This window comes from Xenopus tropicalis, chromosome 5 (assembly GCF_000004195.4).
Source record: "Xenopus tropicalis strain Nigerian chromosome 5, UCB_Xtro_10.0, whole genome shotgun sequence".
In the NCBI taxonomy this organism is placed as follows: Eukaryota; Metazoa; Chordata; class Amphibia; order Anura; family Pipidae; genus Xenopus; species Xenopus tropicalis.
The window spans coordinates 127,514,999-127,536,417 of NC_030681.2; the positions used below are offsets into that span (position 1 = coordinate 127,514,999).

The following is a 21,419-nucleotide window of genomic DNA, read 5'->3' on the forward strand; positions in this document are numbered from 1 at the left end:
TCAAATAATTCACATTTTTAGAAATTATTTCCTTTTTCTCTGTAATAATAAAACAGTACCTTGTACTTGATCCCAACTAAGATATAATTAATCCTTATTGGAGGCAAAACAAGCCTATTGGGTTTAATTACTGTTTAAATAATTTTATTAGCAGACTTAAGGTACGAGATCTGAATTATGGAAAGACCCCTTATCCGGAAAACCCCAGGTTCCAAGCATCTGGATAATCGGTCACATACCTGTAGTATAATCCATGTTTTTTAATGTAAAAAAATATGATTTTTGAAAATGAACATGATTTGAACATTAGTAAATGGTCCCTGTAGTGCATTACTGCGTCAACCATGTTCTGGTCAGTTGTGCATAGTACTTTGCACAAGAACATTTATTTTTCATTCTTGCAAAATGTAAGGATTTCGCTAGGCATTTGTATAGGGACTGTCCATGTTTGTAGTTTAAACTGGGCAATCTGGTTTTACAAGGTGTGTCTGGTTCTACAGGGACTGCCTGGGTGTCAATCAGCTGAATAACGGACATGAAAAAAAAATTGGGAAAACAAAAGGTGCGTAACCGTATGAGATGCAGACCCTGCAGCTGTTGGGGGGAGGGGGTCTAACAGTGCAGAGGGGCAAAAACAACCATGACTTGTGTTCTGTTTTCAATATCTGTGGTAAAATGAGAATTTCACTTACCTCTTATCGTAAATTCCATTTCTTCTAGTCCCGACATGTCAGTACGCATGGGCAGTATTGCCCCCACAGCTAGGAGGTAGGACCTATATACCAAAGCCAATCAAAATAAGCCCTTACCTATAAGACCATGTGACTTCCTCCTCACCACTGTTATACATTTGCCAAGCAATACAAGAAGCAAATAATTGGGATGGGAAACCCCGTACTGACATGTCGGGACTAGAAGAAATGGAATTTACGATAAGAGGTAAGTGAAATTCTCATTTTCTTCTTCGTCCCTTCCATGTCAGTACGCATGGGATCTACCAAGCCATGCCCCTAAAATATAAGGGGTGGGAACAATAATATCAACAGATGCTAAAAACAAATCAAGCATCACAAGAAAAAACGGACCATTCCCGGCTACAAGAATCCTCTCAGGGACCAGAGGGATTTCCACACTACGGTTGCCATAAACATCCAAGCCCGGCTCGGGAGGATCCTCTGCCAACAAGAAGAAAATGGTCACAATCATAACTGACACTGAGCAGTTCACTGGTGTTACCAGCCCCGCAGCAACCGACCAGTTAACCACAACTCTGATGCATTATCCACTAGAGCTGTCTCTATGCCCCCAATCCTTAGCACTAACCTGGGGCCCTAGAAAAATAATTGTGACACACAGGCCTCTAGCTCCAAAGCATACCGGTATCAGCTTAAATTGGTGTTGACAGCCGTCAAACTCAACAACCCCCAGAGATCAGCCAAAGATAATCCAAGCACAGATCTGAAGCAACGAACAGTGAAAGGGCACACTAGCCATCAAGCCCCCCTATGGCACAAACAAGCTAGGGACTCCAGCCTGTAACAGAGCATGACAGGCTGAAACCCAACTTCCTACCACTCACTGTAGCTACCAACCTTGAGAGGCTACCTAACCAGCAATGTTAGGGCCAGGTTTAGGAACTGTACACGACCTGCAGATGGAAGATCAGCTAACCAGTAAAACATGACTGGAATCAACTGGAAAACATGCATGGAACGACTGGTGCACAGCCAGCCCATACTCAATGTACCATCTAGCCACCCTGCATGAAAGTCAGAAGCGCCATATACTATGCATGCTAAACAACCAGCGGACAAACCAACACCCTGCCAGAAAGCAGTGGTGGACATGTCAAGCAAAGCACTGGAGAACACGCAAGCCGCCATCCCTGCATGCAAGAGCCCAGGGTGAAAGATAGCTAACACACAAGCAATAGCAAAAAACTAGCGCTGTGCTTGCAATACATGACTCTGCGACCACTGATGGACTGTTCAGATACTGTAACTGCAAAGAAACTGCTCCCCAAACTAGCCACTGCTAGTAAGGAGTGGAATACAAGGTGAAAAACAAGCACCCACACATGCCAAGAAAGCAGCTAAGGTAGACAGCCACAAGCGCCAAGGCACACCATGACATGAACCAAAGACCATATCAAAGGCAGCCAACCACATGCCTGTACCAAGGAACAGCATGACTGGCAACCATATACGCCAAGGACTAAGCCAAGGCCAGCAGCCACCTGCGCCAAGGAGCACACCAAAACTGGCAGCCTCATAAACAATTGCCAGCATCCTATGAGCCTAAGCTCCTAACCAGGGCCAGTCTCCCTGGGAGCCAAAGGACAGAAAACAGGGCAAGTTGGCAAGCAAACCAAGGCTAAAACCGGGGTCAAATGAGCCACAAACCAGGACCAAAGGCCAAAACTGGTCAAACGCCAAGCAAGCCAAAGGCCAGAACTAGAGCCAACGGCCAAGCAAGCCAAAGGCCAGAAACAGAGCCAACAGCCAAGCAAGCCAAAGGCCAAAACCAATGGGCAAGCAAGCCAAAAAGTCAAAACTGGAGCCAATGGCCAAAACCTGAGCCAATGGCCAAGCAAGCTGAAGGCCAAAAACAGAGCCAAAAGGCCAATCAAGCCAAAGGTCAAAACCTGAGGCCAAAGGCCAGAACCAGAGCCAAAGGCCAAGCAAGCCAAAGGCCAGAACCAAGTGGCCAAGCAAGCCAAAGGCCAGAACCAGAGCCAAGCTGCCAAGCAAGCCAAAGGCCAGAACCAGAGCCAAGCTGCCAAGCAAGCCAAAGGCCAGAACCAGAGCCAAGCAAGCCAAAGGCCAGAATCAGAGCCAATGGCCAAGCAAGCCAAAGACCAGAACCGGGCCAACGGTCACACCAGCCAAAGGCCAAAACCAATGGGTAAGTGAGCCAAAAGGTCAAAACTGGAGCCAATGGCCAAAACCGGAGTCAATGGCCAAGCAAACTAAGGCCCAAAACAGAGCCAAAAGGCTGAAACCAGAGCCAAAGGTCTGAACCAATGGACAAGCAAGTCAAAGACTAAACTAATGTCCAAGCGAGCCAAAGGTCAAAACTGGAACCAATGGGCAAGCAAGCCAAAGGCCAAAATCAGATCCCACTGCCGAGCAAGCCAAAGGACAGAACTGGGAAAAACGGCCAAGCAAACCAGAAGACAGAACCAGCGGCCAAGTGAGCTAAAAGCCAGAATGGAAGAAGCAGCCAAGTGAGTCAAGGCCAGAACCAGGGCCAGCGACCAAGCAAAGAAAACTGCCAAACCAAGGACCAGTGGCCACTCAAGCCAACAAGGACCAGCAGGCAAGCAAGCCAGAGTCCAAAACAAGGACCAGCAGGCAAGCCTATAGCAAAAATTCTGCTGCCAGGGGTGAGAGGCAGTAGCAAAGCAAGCCAAAGGCCATAACCCGGAACCACAGCCAAGGGCAACAAAAGCCATAAACAGACCCAACAGCCAAGCAAGCCAAAGACCGTAATCTGGGCCAACAGGCACACAAGGCAAAGTCCATGACAAGGACCGGCAGCCAAGCAAGCCAAGGCTATAGCAGAAAGTCTGATGCCAGGGGTCAGAGGCAGTAGACAGATGAGCTCGAGGCCATAAGCAGAAACTGCAGCCAAGTTAGGCAAAGGCCATAGACAGAACCAACAGCCAAGCAAGCCAAAGACCATAATCAGGGCCAACAGACACACAAGGCAAAGTCCATGAAAAGGACCAGCAGCCAAGCAAGTCAAGGCTATAGCAGAAAGTCTGATGCCGGGGGTCAGAGGCAGTAGACAGATGAGCCGGAGGCCATAAGCAGGAACTGCAGCCAAGTGAGGCAAAGGCCATAGACAGAACCAATGGCCAAGCAAACCAAAAACAATAATCACGGCCAGGGTCAATAGGTACACAAGGCAAAGCCCAAAACAAGGAACATCAGTCATGCAAGCCAGAGACATAGCAAAAAACTGGCTAACAGGGACCAAGAACAGCGGTCACGCTGACCAAAGGCCATAACCAGGACAACGCCCAACAGGCACGTAAGCAAAGGTCATAGCACAAGCCGGCAGTCATGCAAAATGACAGTCACAGAGCAATCAAACATTTACTAATGTTGGCTCCTATCATGCTAGCAGACAGAAATATACCTGTAAACACACCAGAAAGAAAAAGGAGTTGTTGAACTACAACTCTGTTCATACCTGGTAGGAAAAAACTGCCTTTTAAGCCAAAGACCCAACCAGGGCCTGCAGAAATAAAATAAGCAGGAAAAGGTACAACACTGCCACAGCAGAAACCCCAGTTAAACCAGGAAGCCCCTGATGAAATAAGAGCTGCTATACCTGCTGTGTCTGCACAGTAGATTTGACTCACAAGGAATTCTACATATATGAAATAGCAATAACAAGGAGCCCAAGAAGCATACAAACACCTAACAAGATAACACTGGCTTGTAGGTAAAGGCAAACTCCAGTCAGAACCCTGGAGAAAGACTGGTTAAAAGGTGCAGACTCCCTGTGAGAAAAGGAGATACCATACTGCTACAGCAGTGCAACTCCCAGCCAGTCTGGGCACACCTGGTGTAATAATGAGCTCCTATACCTGCAGAGTCTGCATGGTAGACTCACATAGAAAGGCTAACAATATGAAACAGCAATAGCAAGGAGGCCTAGAAGCATACAAACACCTTACAGGATAAAATTGGCTTGTAGGCAAAATGCAAACTCCAGTCAGAACCGTGGAGAAAGGTTGGTTATAAGGTTCAGACTCCCTGCGAGAAAAGGAGATACCATACTGCTACAGCAGTGCAACTCCTAGCCAGTCTGGATGTACCCAGTGTAATAATGAGCCCCAATACCTGCAGAGTTTGCATGGCAGACTCGACTCACCAAGAAAGGCTAACAATATGAAACAGCAATAGCAAGGAGGCCTAGAAGCACACAAACACCTTACAGGATAAAATTGGCTTGTAGGCAAAATGCAAACTCCAGTCAGAACCCTGGAGAAAGGCTGGTTATAAGGTGCAGACTCCCCGTAAGAAAAGGAGATACCATACTGCTACAGCAGTGCAACTCCTAGAACAGTCTTGGAAGCACCTGGTGTAAATGAGCACCCATACGAGCACCCATACCTGCACACATACCTGCACACATACCTGCACACATACCTGCACCCATACCTGCTGTGTCTGCACAGAGGACTCAGGCTTACAGTAAAAACACTAAAGATATCAATAGCAAAGTGCCCTAAAGGAGCACTTACACCTTACCAGATAGCAGTGAGTAGTCAGCAGCATGGCAACTCCCACAAGAACCCAGACAGCCTTCAGCTGAGGGACATAATTAGCTCATTAGTATGCAGGCCTCTCAGTGCACTGAGCATTTCAAACACACAGTGGAGACTGAAGATTCATACTCACCAGATTCAGGCTTAGTTATCACTAGCCCATATCCATACCCATGGCCCTTTAGTCCGAAATGTCTTCAAAGGCTCAAAACACCATAGGAAAAAGGAGACTCAATTGGTCACAGGCAGGAAAGTGGAAATACCCACGCCGGTATACTTTCCCACTAAGCAGCTGTTCGCATACTGTGCAAACATGGGAATAGAGCAGGGGGCTATTTTAGCACAAGGCTAGGACCATGGGTATGCCCACACCTGCATTTCTTCCCAATAGGTGAAAGTCTGACGTCAGGTAAAATCTTCTCCATTACCTGGGAATCATCCCTCTATGTATACACAGAGATAAAAAATAAAATAAATAAATAAAATGACAAAAACAAAAGAAAAATCAAACTGTGAAATCACAAAATGGTGAGGAGGGAGATCCTACCTCCTGTTCAGTAGGACAAAAAATAACAGTGGTGAGGAGGAAGTCACATGGTCTTATAGGTAAGGGCTAATTTTGATTGGCTTTGGTATATAGGTCCTACCTCCTAGCTGTGGGGGCAATACTGCCCATGCGTACTGACATGGAAGGGACGAAGAAGAAATATCATTTGGTAGTGACCATTTTCCCAAAGGTTTAGGGATGTTAAAATGATTTGACCACAGGGCATTTATATTAAATAATAGAAACAATTGTTTTAATGAGCATTTGTGTTCCGCTGCATTGTGTCTCTGTTCCCAAAAGGGTTTGCACTGATTATTGTACATTTGGGGGATACTCCCAGCAGTTTGATCATGCATTTTGGAGGTTACTCTGTTCATTATTAAACTTGGTTGCACTGTGAGCTTTGTTGGCACTTCTGTATCCAGAGGAACTGGGATATTTAGGGCATTTAGTACATATTTTAATATTACATTTTCATGACTGGGATCAGCATATATATTCACATTATGGGAAGACTTTTAAAGTGGGGTCTTTGAATAACACTTGCATATATTGAGGCTTATTTATCAAAAAGGTGAAACTGAGCTCACTATAGAGAGGAAGTCTACTGCTCTCTATTCACTTGTATAGGATTGTTATGAGCATATTTATCAAAGGGTTAATGCTCACTTTCACCACTAATATGCTCCTTATAATCCCATACAATTAAAGTAGAGCTTTGGGAATTCCCCTTTGGCAACCTTTTGTTAAATATATCATATAGTATAATGCGTGCTGCTTTGTACCCTGTATGTCCTACTGTGCAAAGCCTAAGGGCGATAATTCATCAGCCAGGGTCTTTCAACTGGTTTAACAAACCCCAATTCCTGAAAATGGAAGTAGCCGGCAGGGTGGAACTACAGGCGCTGTTTGATCATCTTTAATCTTCTGGTACCAAGAGATTAGGATCTTTTGGGTGCCACTGCTTTAGATTTACACAACCACACTTACTGCATGGTTTTTGAATTTGAACACTGGACAAATATTCCCTGGTAATGTTAGTTATTTCTGCTTTGTTTGCATGATCATCTGACTTGCTTGTGCCATCTTTGGCATCTTGCATTGCTCCAAGAAGCTGCTAGAGATCATTATCAACAATTATTTTGGTGCCAATTAGTCCCTCGCCTTCTCTAAGGTTTCCTGGAATGCACCAGGCTGGGAGAAATTAACTGGGAACCTTATGCTGAGCCCCTCTTCTCACTGGCGAATGCCTAACTGATTCCAATGGATTTTAATCTGGGTTTGACCATTCCACAACTTCGCATTATATATTTGATAATGTGCATATGCTTTCCTATCAGTTTCCAATATCTTTGAACATTGTTCTGTTACATTCTACTTAAGGCCACCCATGAACTATATCTTATACTGGTATATACCTACACCCCCCACTCACAAATACCTTGGGGACCTATTTAGCTCACTTGTGTTACACAGATGGAAAATGAATGATATTTTTGCAGGCAGTAAATGTTATTAAATTGTGCACCAATAATATATCATGTTAAATTTAAGCGAATCAATGATAAAGTCAGTTCTTCAAGTGTAATTTTACACTATTAGGGGCTAGCAGAAAAAGGATTTATTTATCATTCCTGCTTTGGACATTTTGTTTCTTTCCTTTTGGATCTTAATAATACCAGTACTCTGAGGAGTCCTATAAAAAATGTGCCTTTATTCTTTGATGACATTAACACGGGTCTTTCTCTTTGTAGCAGCTGAAAGCGGTGTGTGGCAGTTCACATCTCTGACTTCACCAAGAGGACACGGATCTTAGCACAATAAAGCTGTAACTCCCATTCTTTGTGCTGGAGATATCACAGAGACTATTCCCTGCTCACACAGGATCTTTGGAGTTTCTGGTTCAGGTAACAATTGTCTCTTTCATTTATTCACATCCTATCTATGGCTCTGCAGACACTAGCAATGGTGTGCTTATTTATGTCAGAGTCCCCGGAACGGGTACATGGTGCTGTATCCATACTCCCTAAAAATAAAGGCAATGTAATGCACTTGCTGTAAGTTTCTTACTACTTTTAACTAATAGAATACAAAAGGGCTCCTGTAGGTCCGCAAGTGCAGTTGTGGTCTGCGTAATTTCCCCAGTCAGTTGCGAGTACAACCACTTTTATTAAAGGTACTTGGGTCAAAATGCACTCCTTGCACTTCCATAGTTGCACTTAGCGCCAGTCAGTCCTTCCTGCCCTTCTGCTCCAAATCAAGCGCTGCTCCACCTTTTGATGAAGGGAAACTTTGGAACTACGGCAACCTCCTGACAAGACACTAGCACCAGGGTTCCCTTTGTGCCCTGGGTCAGTAGGTGCAGTACACTTATTATGCCAGTCGGACCTCTGGTCACTTGCATTTGATTTATGACGAAATGCATGCGCAGTTGCAGCTCAATTGTCCAAAGCAACATGCTGCATTGTGGGAAAAAAATAGCGATTGTGCTTGAAATTCCACTTTGCTCACTGAACTTGCGAACATACATGTGCCCTGAGGTTTCTTCTGATGTCTATTTTTTGCTTCTGTTGGTTCACCAAGCACAGTGCCTAAACATAGTGTGTGTGATAGGAACCTAAGATTGTAAGCGCCACAGGGGTAGGCCCTGAACTACTTTGTGCTTGTAATTTACACTTTGTATCATGCCCCCAGCTTTGTAAATGAGCCATTGTATGTTTTCAGTCACAGTACAGGAATACTTAAAGATGGAATGATTAATAAAGTGTAAAATCAAGTTCATTGCTCACTTAGTGGTTTCTGAACTGCTTACTAAGGAACGATACGGCACAGTTATGTGTTCTCAGCACAATTCTTAGGAAAACAACTCTGTTGAAAAGAAGTTCAATCCCTTTGTCCACTCCTTCCAGAGTCAATTCTCATGCAAGGCTGGCTCATTCTCAAACCAGGACCATAATGCCTCTTAGTACAGGAATTCATATAGAAGAGTAGATCCCTTTTCTGTATCCTGTTTGCTTTTCAGTCTTTGCAAATGTCAGCAAATATATGGAGTTCAGGTATTTTGTATCAATCCAGCATCATAACTGTGACTTTAGTTTATCTGAATTTGAAATATATTATTTTAACATGTGTATTTTATCAGCCATATCACCTAGAGCATTTCATATAATGTAAATGTGAAGCAATTTCTTGCTTTTAATGCAGCACTAATACATTTCACTAATAGATTTCCTTTTTATCCTTAGGATTATAAATACAAGAATCTGCTTTCTTTTCTGCTCTTTCCTGATATCATGGCCCGCTGCATTAGTAAGTTCGGTGTCATATCCATCATACTTTGCACTTTTAGTTTCTTTTTGCTGGACTTCTATAGTAAATCCAAATGTCTGGAGAGCTGCACAACAGTGCATGGAAAGGTGGAGGTGGCCCGGGATGTAAAGAATAATTTAAACAAAGCACTTGAAAAGGAAAACCCTCTTGAAAGAGAAAAAGACCTCGAACGGGAAAAACAGCTCGAAAGGCAAAAGGAGCTTGAAAGGGAAAAACAGCTCAAAAGGGAAAGGGAGCTCGAAAGGGAAAAACAGCTCGAAAGGGAAAAACAACTCGAAAGGGAAAAACAATTCGAAAGGGAAAAGGAACTTGAAAGGCAAAAACAACTCGAAAGAGAAAAGGAGCTCGAAAGGCAAAAAATAGCTGAAGCAGAACATTTACATAAAATCTGGCTCCATCAGAGGCAAGGTGCCCAATCAAGATTGAGATTCGCTAATAGGTACGGAGTATGGAATGAGCACATGTCATCAAAGGACATACTACCTAGACTGGTGATGGTGAAGAAGTCCTACCAATCAGAGAACAAATACAAGGTCAAATATCAGGGAAAACTCGGTCAGTTGTTAACACCACAAGAACTGCTGTGTGCGATAAAAACAAAAGTGAATATAAGTACCCTTGTGACAGCTGACCTTCCCCAGAATGCCGACTCCTGGAGCCAGTACTTGCCCAGAAAGACTCTGCAGGAAGAAGTTAAGAGCCTGGGGAAATGTGCTGTGGTGTCCTCTGCAGGATCGATTAAACACTCAAGACTTGGACAGGAGATTGGTGAGTAAAGCAATAGCCACAGCCTAGCACTAGATTAATATTGCCATCCAAGAGGATAGTACTGGGCCACTGACTAAAGCATAGAAGTCTAGGCTTTGTCATACTGGTGGCACCTTGGAATTAATCATAGCATTCCTACCAGTTGTAGGAAAGTATCCCTGGTTCTTATAAAGCGCTTTGTGTACAGTTAACTTGAATACAATGCTTCGAGACTCAGAGGGCATAGATGGTATTTGCCTTGAGACCCCAGGCATACATAGCCCTTTCCCAAAAAAGTATTCATGAAATAAGAAGAAAATGTACATATTATTACTATGTGTAATGATAGATTTTAGTACTTTAAAAGGGGCTGTTCACCTACAAATAAACTTTTGTGAACCACTCACAAAATGCTATTGTGTGGCTCTTTAACTAAGTCCATGGCAGTCCACAGTCTATCTTCAGTAGCCACTGGGTTTGCTTTGTCAGTTGTCACTCCCCTGTATTTATATCCTTTTTTCTTCTTCACTGCTTTTTCTTTTAATATGTAGATACCCATGATGCTGTTTTGAGGTTTAACGCTGCGCCAGTTTTAGGATATCAGGCTGATGTCGGAACAAAAACGACTTTCCGTCTGCTTAATTCCCAGGTAAGAGCAAAAGAAGCTTGTTCTACTATGAAAAGCCCATCTGTTTTAGTGTGTGACTTACAAGCTTTTCTGCCTTGGTTCAACATGAGAATCTCCATTTATCTAGGGCTGGATGTAACTTTAAGAGCAAACATCCAATTTTTTTGTCTGCCCTGGACTTCTTAATTTTATAGAATGGAGCACAAATTACCTGGGTCAGAGTTTGGACATAGATTGCATCTAGAATTGTATATCTTTATAAATTTGAATTATTTCTATATGGGAAAGGAATTTGTATATATTAAAGGGGATCGTAGTGAACCGCCATTAGAGGTAAGGGACTATTTTTGAGTCCTGATAAGACTTGGGCCTTAACAGCAGTTGTGTTCATTAAAGCAACTTTCTGATTGTTTGTAGCTTGTTTCTCGTCCTGAGCTTAAATTCTTAGAAGATCCTCTGTATAAGGAAGGCTCCTTAATTATGTGGGATCCAGCACCGTATAATGCAAACGTGGAAGAGGTAAAGTCAAGTAGAATTTCATATTGCCTTTATCACATTAGGAGTTAGGATCTTCTACGTTGTGCCTCATTCAAAAGGAACAGGCTTTAATGGTGTATTTGACTCACAGAAATACTTTTTTCCACTTAAGTTAATGGCTTTCCTGTCCAGCATGTTTCACCGTGTTGGAATATAAAGCTCACTCAAAGCCTGCTCCATCTGTTTGTGATATACCACACTCCAGTAGTTTAAAAATGCAATCCATAAATTCTAGTTTTGTCCATATGGCACAAAGTTCAGGCAAGACTGTTTATTGACAAAGACTTATTATGTGATCATTAAAAGAGACATAAATGATCCAAAGAAAATGAAATTTTCTCGTATTGTGTCTCGTATTAAAGTAGCATGCATTTACTATTTAATATTCCCCTGACAACAAGGCCCATTTTCTAGTTCAGTATAAAGTCAGGTAACATTCCATTCATGTCCATTAGCAGTCAATCTATCCTTTTAGGTAGTTCGGTGATAGTGAATTTGTAGAAATGAGCCCCACCAATACAAAGATATTGCAGCTTGAATAATGCAGACTATGGCATTTTGTATCTAGGTTGATATAAAAAGCCATTGAACATAGAGAAGATGTATGTATGCATTAGAGCTTCTTAATATACTTTTGACTGGTAATATTTAATTTTGTCTATCTGAAGTCTGATAATACTTATTTCTTACAAGCAGCCTAAATGAACAAATATAAACCAGAGAATAATAAGAATGGTGTTCATGTGTTACTAACATTGCACTTGTTAATATGTTTTGCTCTCTGCTCTTAGTGGCACAAGAACCCAGACTATAAGTTCTTTGAAAGGTATAGTGAGTATCGAAGGAGGAACCCAGAGCAGATGTTCTATGTCCTAAACCCACATGCAGCATGGCAGCTGTGGGACATAATTCAGCAGAACGCACCTGAAGACATTAATCCGGGCCCTCCTTCATCTGGCTTATTAGGTAAGAAGCGTCTAATGCCACATGCAACATAAATCATATATGGTTTTGTAGGCATATTACATCCCAAAGGGATACCTGATAGAGTAGACCTACGTCTCTCACACACTTGTGAAACAATGCATATTTGGATTTTGAAATGGGTCTATTCAGTATCTTCCCAAGAAATCCCTTTAATAAGTTGAAGATATTTGCTATTAACCAAACTTTTCAATCTGTATGCTTTGGATAGTTTCAGTGGATTTTATAAGAGCAACAAATTTACATGTTCATTTATTATCATCCATAGTAAAAGGACATCAACAGTAATGATCAATATATGAACATTTCCCCTGTTCCTGGCAACACATTAAAGCCAAATTTAGAGGCTGTAGTTCTTTTATTAGAATTGGGCTGATATCACTAGCCATCTATTTTCCTGAATCCTGCAGTGCCCTGGGCAAGGACTGCACAACCTTCAAACTCCCAGAATTATAATGGTCATGTGGGAAGCCAGTGCTCTACCCTAAACCTCCCACAGCATGCCCATATAACCACATACTACCATAAGGAGCCCAGGCCTCTTGGTTTCTGTTGAGAAGTTTTGTTTCCTATTGAACTGCTGTATTTTCCTGCCTATTTATCTATTATACAAATTAGAAAGCACATTTTTATTCTGCGTGCAAAATCAGAGGTGATTCATTAGGGCTATGACACACAGTGCTATTCACAGTGGCTACAAATATATAAAACACATGTAGAAACAATGATCAGAATTGTCTGTTCTGTAGCCATGACAAGTAGCTGGCTATAAGTAGCTCCGCGTGTTATTGCCCTTAGAGTGAAGACACTCAGAGCTACTTATAATGGCTACTAAACACCAAAAAATACATTGCCATAGAAAATACAGAGAATTGCCTCTGCTGAAACGCATGTAGAGCCAATTATCAGTTAAAGATCAGCACTGGCTAGTAGCTCTGTGTGTCTTCACCCTTAAACCTGCACAGTTACTCAGTTTACATAAAAGCATGGCAGGTAACAGGGGCATGTTTTAATTGAGATGAAATTCAGAAAGAAATGGGGAGGAAAATAACTAGCCAAATTCAGGGGCACTGCTGCCATGAGGCTAGTTGAGACATGAGGCTGCCCAAGTCATTATGAAAGAGAGACCCTGCTAAAGGGCTGTGGGTGCCTTGGGCTGGTACAGAAGCCCAAAACATAATTTGCAGCATTTCTACCCGCTTTAGCTCTCCTTTAATTTTGTTGAGGGCAGGGTAGGACAGGCCTGTAGGCAATCAGAGCCCACTTAGAGCAATAACACATTTAACATGACAGATAAAAGAGGCAACTTACATTTAGTTTATACAAACTACATTATAATGTATCTAATGTTTGTAACCTGTTTCCTCCAAGGGATTCTGCTGATGATGAACCTCTGTGACCAAGTAAATGTTTATGAATTTCTGCCGTCCAGACGACAGAGTGATTTGTGCCACTATTATGAGAGATACCAAGATCGTGCCTGCACCCTGGGAGCGTACCACCCTCTCATGTATGAGAAGAACCTGGTCAAAAAGCTCAATCTTGGGGACGATAACAGCATATTCCACTTCGGAAGGATTACTCTGCCAGGACTCAGGGGGCTGCAATGCTAGGTCTCTAGTGTTTACAGAATTAAATAAGATGGAGCAAAGGATGCGGGAATTGTTTTGGTTACTTTTCCCCATCCAAGGTAGCATTATCCTCAGCTATGGAAGATATTCCATTAAAAGACAATACTACTAGTAGAGGATATCATAGCTACTGAGAAGTACAGCTGCTAAACAACTGTATACACAGTTTGGTTGTTACATTTCACTGAATGATTGTCCCTATGCACACTCTAGTCTTCTACCCGGGAAGTCTACATAGAAAGAAAAATCCTTTGAGATCCTTGAGATCAATATTTTTGAGCTTCAGCACAGTTAATTCTACGATCATACCATTTGGTCTCTTGAAATAATTATGAGGATCTATGACTTTGGAATATTTTGTCTCAGGGAGTCCTGCTGAAATAATGCAAGGGGACATTCATTTAGAGATACAAGACTGGACTAATAGGCAAAGCATCACTGGACTAATAGGCAAAGCATCACTGGACTAATAGGCAAAGCATCACTGGACTAATAGGCAAAGCATCACTGGACTAATAGGCAAAGCATCACTGGACTAATAGGCAAAGCATCACTGGACTAATAGGCAAAGCATCATTGGACTAATAGGCAAAGCATCACTGGACTAATAGGCAAAGCATCACTGGACTAATAGGCAAAGCATCACTGGACTAATAGGCAAAGCATCACTGCACTAATAGGCAAAGCATCACTGGACTAATAGGCAAAGCATCACTGGACTAATAGGCAAAGCATCACTGGACTAATAGGCAAAGCATTACTGGACTAATAGGCAAAGCATTACTGGACTAATAGGCAAAGCATCACTGGACTAATAGGCAAAGCATTACTGGACTAATAGGCAAAGCATCACTGGACTAATAGGCAAAGCATTACTGGACTAATAGGCAAAGCATTACTGGACTAATAGGCAAAGCATCACTGGACTAATAGGCAAAGCATCACTGGACTAATAGGCAAAGCATTACTGGACTAATAGGCAAAGCATCACTGGACTAATAGGCAAAGCATTACTGGACTAATAGGCAAAGCATTACTGGACTAATAGGCAAAGCATTACTGGACTAATAGGCAAAGCATTACTGGACTAATAGGCAAAGCATTACTGGACTAATAGGCAAAGCATCACTGAACTAATAGGCAAAGCATTACTGGACTAATAGGCAAAGCATCACTGGACTAATAGGCAAAGCATCACTGGACTAATAGGCAAAGCATTACTGGACTAATAGGCAAAGCATCACTGGACTAATAGGCAAAGCATTACTGGACTAATAGGCAAAGCATTACTGGACTAATAGGCAAAGCATTACTGGACTAATAGGCAAAGCATTACTGGACTAATAGGCAAAGCATTACTGGACTAATAGGCAAAGCATCACTGAACTAATAGGCAAAGCATTACTGGACTAATAGGCAAAGCATTACTGGACTAATAGGCAAAGCATCACTGGACTAATAGGCAAAGCATTACTGGACTAATAGGCAAAGCATCACTGGACTAATAGGCAAAGCATTACTGAACTAATAGGCAAAGCATTACTGGACTAATAGGCAAAGCATCACTGGACTAATAGGCAAAGCATCACTGCACTAATAGGCAAAGCCTCTTAGGGCTCTGGCACACAGGGAGATTAGTCGCCCGCGAACAGGGAGATTTGTCGCGGGCGACTAATCTCCCCGTGTGCCAGAGCCCTTAGTGATCATATATCAACATATGTATGTAGTCCTTAAACTTACCTAACCTGTTCAATGTGGCCACCATTGTGCATGGCACATGTACTAATGATTCTCCTGTTCTGTTCCCAGGCTGAATGAGTGGATGCTGAAATACCTTAGACCCATAGTCCCTAAACAGACAATCCCTTTGCTATGTGTAGAATAAAATGTAGGTTTTGGAGGTGGCCCCTGATTTTGGCCACATACAAAACTCACAATGAACTTCTCTATCTACTTGGATGCATTTAATCACATGGGGCTCATTTACAAACACCGCCAAAGTTGCTCCTGGGCAGTAACCCTTAGCAACCAATGAACAATTAGCATTTTTCAGACAGCTGCAGGTTAACAATGGAAGCAAACATTGATTTATTGCCATGGGTTATTGCCCAGGAGCAAATTTGGCCAGTGTTTAAAAATAACCCCCAGTGTCGCTGAAAATGGTTCTCCAGCACAATTACCCATAGCAAACAATGAACAGTTAGCTTATATGTGGTCTTCTGCAAGTAGCTTTCACAAAGGAAATGCCAGTTGGTAGCCGGGATAATTTAATGCCTATATTAATAAAGTGCCTATATTAGTATAGATCAGCAAGAAGTGAAACCACTGTTTTCTTGTAATTTATGTAATGAGTTTCTTGTAATTTATGTAACGAGTTCCTTCACTCTATATTAAAGGACATGTCAACAAAAAAATACTTTTTTGCCCAATAAAACATAATTCTAAGCAACTTAGCATTATACATTTATTACAAATTTGTAATGGTTATTTGTATATATTATTGCTATTAAAAGCAGTGTCTGTCTGTCCTTTTCTATTCTCTGTCCTGCTGGCTCTGACTTTTAAAACAATGTAACACAAGCAGCAGATTGACAGACCTGACTTGCTGGAGGAGACTGACCTTTCCAACATTGTTTAAAGTCATAACCAGGAGTTCAGCAAATGCTGCTTTCAATAGCAATTACATTTACAAATAACTAAAAATTGGGAATAAATTCATATTGCAAAGTTGCTTGGAATGATGTTTTCTTTTATTAGGCAAAAATGATCATGTCATTTAAGAATAAAGGATAAATAAAGTCTCCCAGATACAGCAGCTACCTGTGGGTACCCTTCAGCGCAATATGCACTTTTAATGCTTGTTTTTTCATGCTTTGCAAAAATTGGGAATTTACTGTTGATCTTAATTTCAGTATCATTCTGGTACGTTCTTACTTTCCAATGTTTCTTGATATGTCTGTATATTTAGTGCAAAGCTGTTCAGACTGCAACTATCGACCACTGTCCCTTCCCTCTATGCAGGGGGCTTTGGTCCAAGTAGCTGGAGGGCTACTGCAGGTTGGGTGTCACTGTTTGCTGAATTATGCCTTTTGTTAATATTTTAATTCCAAAAATAAATAAAAATATATATTTTTTTAGAATTGTTTCTGCTCTCTGTGTAATTGATTATTAAAGGAAAACTATACCCCCAGAATGAATACTTAACCAACAGATATATTCTATTAAGTGACCTATTAAAGAATCTCGCCAAACTGGAATATATATATATATATATATATACAGTTTTCAGACCCCTTATCCGGAAACCCATTATCCAGAAAGCTCAGAATTACAGAAAGCCTGTCTCCTATAGACTCCATTTTAATCAAGTAATTCAGATTTTTAAAATTGATTTCCTTTTTCTCTGTAAAAATAAAACTGCACATTGTATTTGAACCCAACTAAGATATAATTAATCCTTATTGGGGGCAGAACAATCCTATTGGATTTTATTAATGTTTTATTGTTTTTTCAGTATGAAGGTATGAAGATCCAAATTACAGAAAGACCCCTTATCCAGAATACCATTGGTCCCGAGTATTCTGGATAACGGGTCCTATAACTGTATCAGTAAATATTGCCCTTTTACATCCTTTCCCTTGATCCACCATTTAGTGATGGGCTGTGTGCAGCTCTAAATAAGTGTAACAGGAAGTAGTCACACACACACACAACATTATCCTGTCATGTGCCTACAGTATGGAAATGCTGGTTTCTGGGCTTAAGTCTTCATTAAAGTGCCACGAGTTGGTTAGAGCCACTTAAGGCCCATAGAGCTTACAGATGTACCAGTCTGCCTCATCCTGGCTCATAAAATAACCCATAAAGCATTCAGAAAGCATTAACCCAAAATCTCTGCGTAATTAAAGGGGAACTTTCTAACCAAAACTTGCTAAAGAGCTGCACACAACACTGAAACCCCAAATATACCTATACCTAAAAAGTGTGAATAAAATACAATTTTTATATGCTGGAATCCAGCTACAAAACAGTTCTTCTCTTTTTGCATCATTTGAAATCCTGGCAGGGGAGGAGGGACTAAAACACTGATGTTACAAATTGTAAAAACTTTTCCACAGCTTACAGACAGCATGCAGGAACTACATAGTTACATAGTAAGTTGTGTTGAAAAAAGACATACGTCCATCAAGTTCAACCATAATGCCTATATATAACCTGCCTAACTACTAGTTGATCCAGAGGAGGGAAAAAAACCCCATCTGAAGCCTCTCTAATTTGCCGCAGAGGGGAAAAAATTCCTTCCTGACTCCAAGATGGCAATCGGACCAGTCCCTGGATCAACTTGTACTGAGAGCTATCTCCCCTACCCCTGTATTCCCTCACTTGTATTAAGAGCTATCTCCCCTACCCCTGTATTCCCTCACTTGTACTGAGAGCTATCTCCCCTACCCCTGTATTCCCTCACTTGTACTGAGAGCTATCTCCCATAACCCTGTATTCCCTCACTTGTATTAAGAGCTATCTCCCCTACCCCTGTATTCCCTCACTTGTACTGAGAGCTATCTCCCATAACCCTGTATTCCCTCACTTGTACTGAGAGCTATCTCCCATAACCCTGTATTCCCTCACTTGTACTGAGAGCTATCCCCCCTACCCCTGTATTCCCTCACTTGTACTGAGAGCTATCTCCCCTACCCCTGTATTCCCTCACTTGTACTGAGAGCTATCCCCCATACCCCTGTATTCCCTCACTTGTACTGAGAGCTATCTCCCATACCCCTGTATTCCCTCACTTGTACTGAGAGCTATCTCCCATAACCCTGTATTCCCTCACTTGTACTGAGAGCTATCTCCCCTACCCCTGTATTCCCTCACTTGTACTGAGAGCTATCTCCCCTACCCCTGTATTCCCTCACTTGTACTGAGAGCTATCTCCCCTACCCCTGTATTCCCTCACTTGTACTGAGAGCTATCTCCCCTACCCCTGTATTCCCTCACTTGTACTGAGAGCTATCTCCCCTACCCCTGTATTCCCTCACTTGTACTGAGAGCTATCTCCCCTACCCCTGTATTCCCTCACTTGTACTGAGAGCTATCTCCCCTACCCCTGTATTCCCTCACTTGTACTGAGAGCTATCTCCCCTACCCCTGTATTCCCTCACTTGTACTGAGAGCTATCTCCCATAACCCTGTATTCCCTCACTTGTACTGAGAGCTATCCCCCCTACCCCTGTATTCCCTCACTTGTACTGAGAGCTATCTCCCCTACCCCTGTATTCCCTCACTTGTACTGAGAGCTATCTCCCATAACCCTGTATTCCCTCACTTGTACTGAGAGCTATCTCCCCTACCCCTGTATTCTCTCACTTGTACTGAGAGCTATCTCCCATACCCCTGTATTCCCTCACTTGTACTGAGAGCTATCTCCCATAACCCTGTATTCCCTCACTTGTACTGAGAGCTATCTCCCCTACCCCTGTATTCCCTCACTTGTACTGAGAGCTATCTCCCCTACCCCTGTATTCCCTCACTTGTACTGAGAGCTATCTCCCCTACCCCTGTATTCCCTCACTTGTACTGAGAGCTATCCCCCATACCCCTGTATTCCCTCACTTGTACTGAGAGCTATCTCCCATAACCCTGTATTCCCTCACTTGTACTGAGAGCTATCTCCCCTACCCCTGTATTCCCTCACTTGTACTGAGAGCTATCTCCCATAACCCTGTATTCCCTCACTTGTACTGAGAGCTATCTCCCCTACCCCTGTATTCCCTCACTTGTACTGAGAGCTATCTCCCATACCCCTGTATTCCCTCACTTGTACTGAGAGCTATCTCCCATAACCCTGTATTCCCTCACTTGCTAAGAATCCATCCAGCCCCTTCTTAAAGCTATATAATGTATCAGCCAGCACGACTGATTCGGGGAGGGAATTCCAGAACTTCACAGCTCTCACAGTAAAAAATCCTTTCTGAATGTTTAAATGGAACCTTCCTTCTTCTAAACGGAGTGGGTGCCCTCGTGCCCGTTGGAAGGACCTACTGGTAAATAAAACATTAGAAAGGTTATTATATGATCCCCTTATATATTTATACATAGTTATCATGTCACCTCTTAAGCGCCTCTTGTCCAGTTTAAACAGGCCCAACTCGGCCAGTCTTTCTTCATAACTTAGACTTTCCATACCCTTTACCAGCTTAGTTGCCCTTCTCTGGACCCTCTCTAACTCAATAATGTCCCGTTTGAGCACTGGAGACCAAAACTGAACAGCATATTCTAGATGGGGCCTTACCAGCGCTCTGTAAAGGGGAAGAATAACCCCCTCCTCCCGTGAATCTATACCCCTTTTAATACAGCTCAAAACCGTGTTTGCCCTTGCAGCTGCTGCCTGGCATTGCTTGCTACAGCCAAGTTTATTATCTACAAGGACTCCAAAGTCCTTCTCCATTATGGATTTGCCAAGTTCAGTCCCATTAAGGTTATACGGGGCTTGTATATTTTTACATCCCAGGTGCATGACCTTACATTTATCCACATTAAATCTCATCTGCCACTTAGCTGCCCAGATTGCCAGTTGGTCAAGATCCTGCTGCAGGGATGTCACATCCTGGATAGAATTGACTGGTCTGCAGAGTTTTGTGTCATCTGCAAACACTGATACATTACTCATAATACCCTCCCCTAAGTCATTTATGAACAAATTAAACAAAAGTGGACCCAGTACAGAACCCTGAGGGACCCCACTGAGAACCTTACTCCAAGTAGAGAATGTGCCAATAACAACCACCCTCTGTACCCGATCCTGTAGCCAGTTTTCTATAACCCACAATACATTGTGCTGTGATGTTCCTTTCCTTATTGACATCACGTGTGCCAGCCAGATCAGCAGGGGAACAGGGGCCGGGCTTAGGTAACTGTTCCAAACCATATTATTACATTAAATATCATGAAAAGGCTAAAGTTTGGCTTTAAGGAGCATTTGGGGGGGCTGAAAAGAGTATTTTTTTTTTACAAACTTCAACCCATCTGACCTATAGCTTGGGCCACCCAGCCACTGTTCTTGGGCCAGCCCCACAGTTGGTGATATGCAGTGATACTATACATGTACAGTAAAGTACAGCCCCTTGCTAGCTAAACACATACCTGTCTAACATCCCTGCAAGATATACAGGTTTGCACATATATATCATTCACCATTCACATATTTGTAGAAAAACCAGTAAGGGCTGGTAGTTATGTTCTCTTTGGTCCTGTTATGGTCGCTGTGGGGGGTTGGAATTGGCAGTATCTGAAGAGGTTGTCATCTCTATTGCTGTTTAATATTGGTTTAAACCTCCCCTCATTTAAGTTTAAAATAAGGTCGTATATATTGTCATATTGTCACTTACTCTATTGTTACAAACTCTCTATCAGACTTACAGTGTGGAAAATAGTGGCTCAGACACTGACCTCATTAGAATGACAAATTGCATTTGACAGATAGAACTTTACTATATACAGTACGTCAGTCCCAATGCTCAGTTGACTAACAGCACCCAGAGCAGACTGAATACAGTATGTGCTTTTCCTCAGCAAAGAAGTAATATGGGAAGCAATCTGTTGAAGGTATGGATATTTACTGCCATTGGATGCTGTGCCTCTGGGCAGGCACAATAAGGTGAAAACAAAATGTAGAGTATTTTTTGCCTTATTCTGCGGCAGCCGTTATTTCCTTTGTAATACTCATATATCTGG

The 21,419-nt window shown here is 42.3% G+C and overlaps 1 protein-coding gene across 6 annotated transcripts in view; it reads left to right on the forward strand.

Annotated features, from left to right (window-relative positions):
- The window catches only part of st6gal1 (ST6 beta-galactosamide alpha-2,6-sialyltranferase 1), a 37,449-nt gene extending 21,164 nt beyond the window's left edge, over positions 1-16,285 (forward strand). For 5 of the 6 annotated variants that reach the window (XM_012970217.3, XM_012970220.3, XM_012970218.3 and 2 more), the window contains exons 2-7: positions 7,583-7,735; positions 9,074-9,926; positions 10,457-10,554; positions 10,951-11,052; positions 11,862-12,036; positions 13,426-16,285. In XM_012970217.3, coding sequence (XP_012825671.2) covers positions 9,122-9,926; positions 10,457-10,554; positions 10,951-11,052; positions 11,862-12,036; positions 13,426-13,667 — 1,422 coding nt within the window. In that variant the 5' untranslated portion in view covers positions 7,583-7,735; positions 9,074-9,121 and the 3' untranslated portion in view covers positions 13,668-16,285. 6 annotated transcript variants of the gene reach the window in all.
- The last annotated feature ends 5,134 nt before the right edge of the window (positions 16,286-21,419 follow it).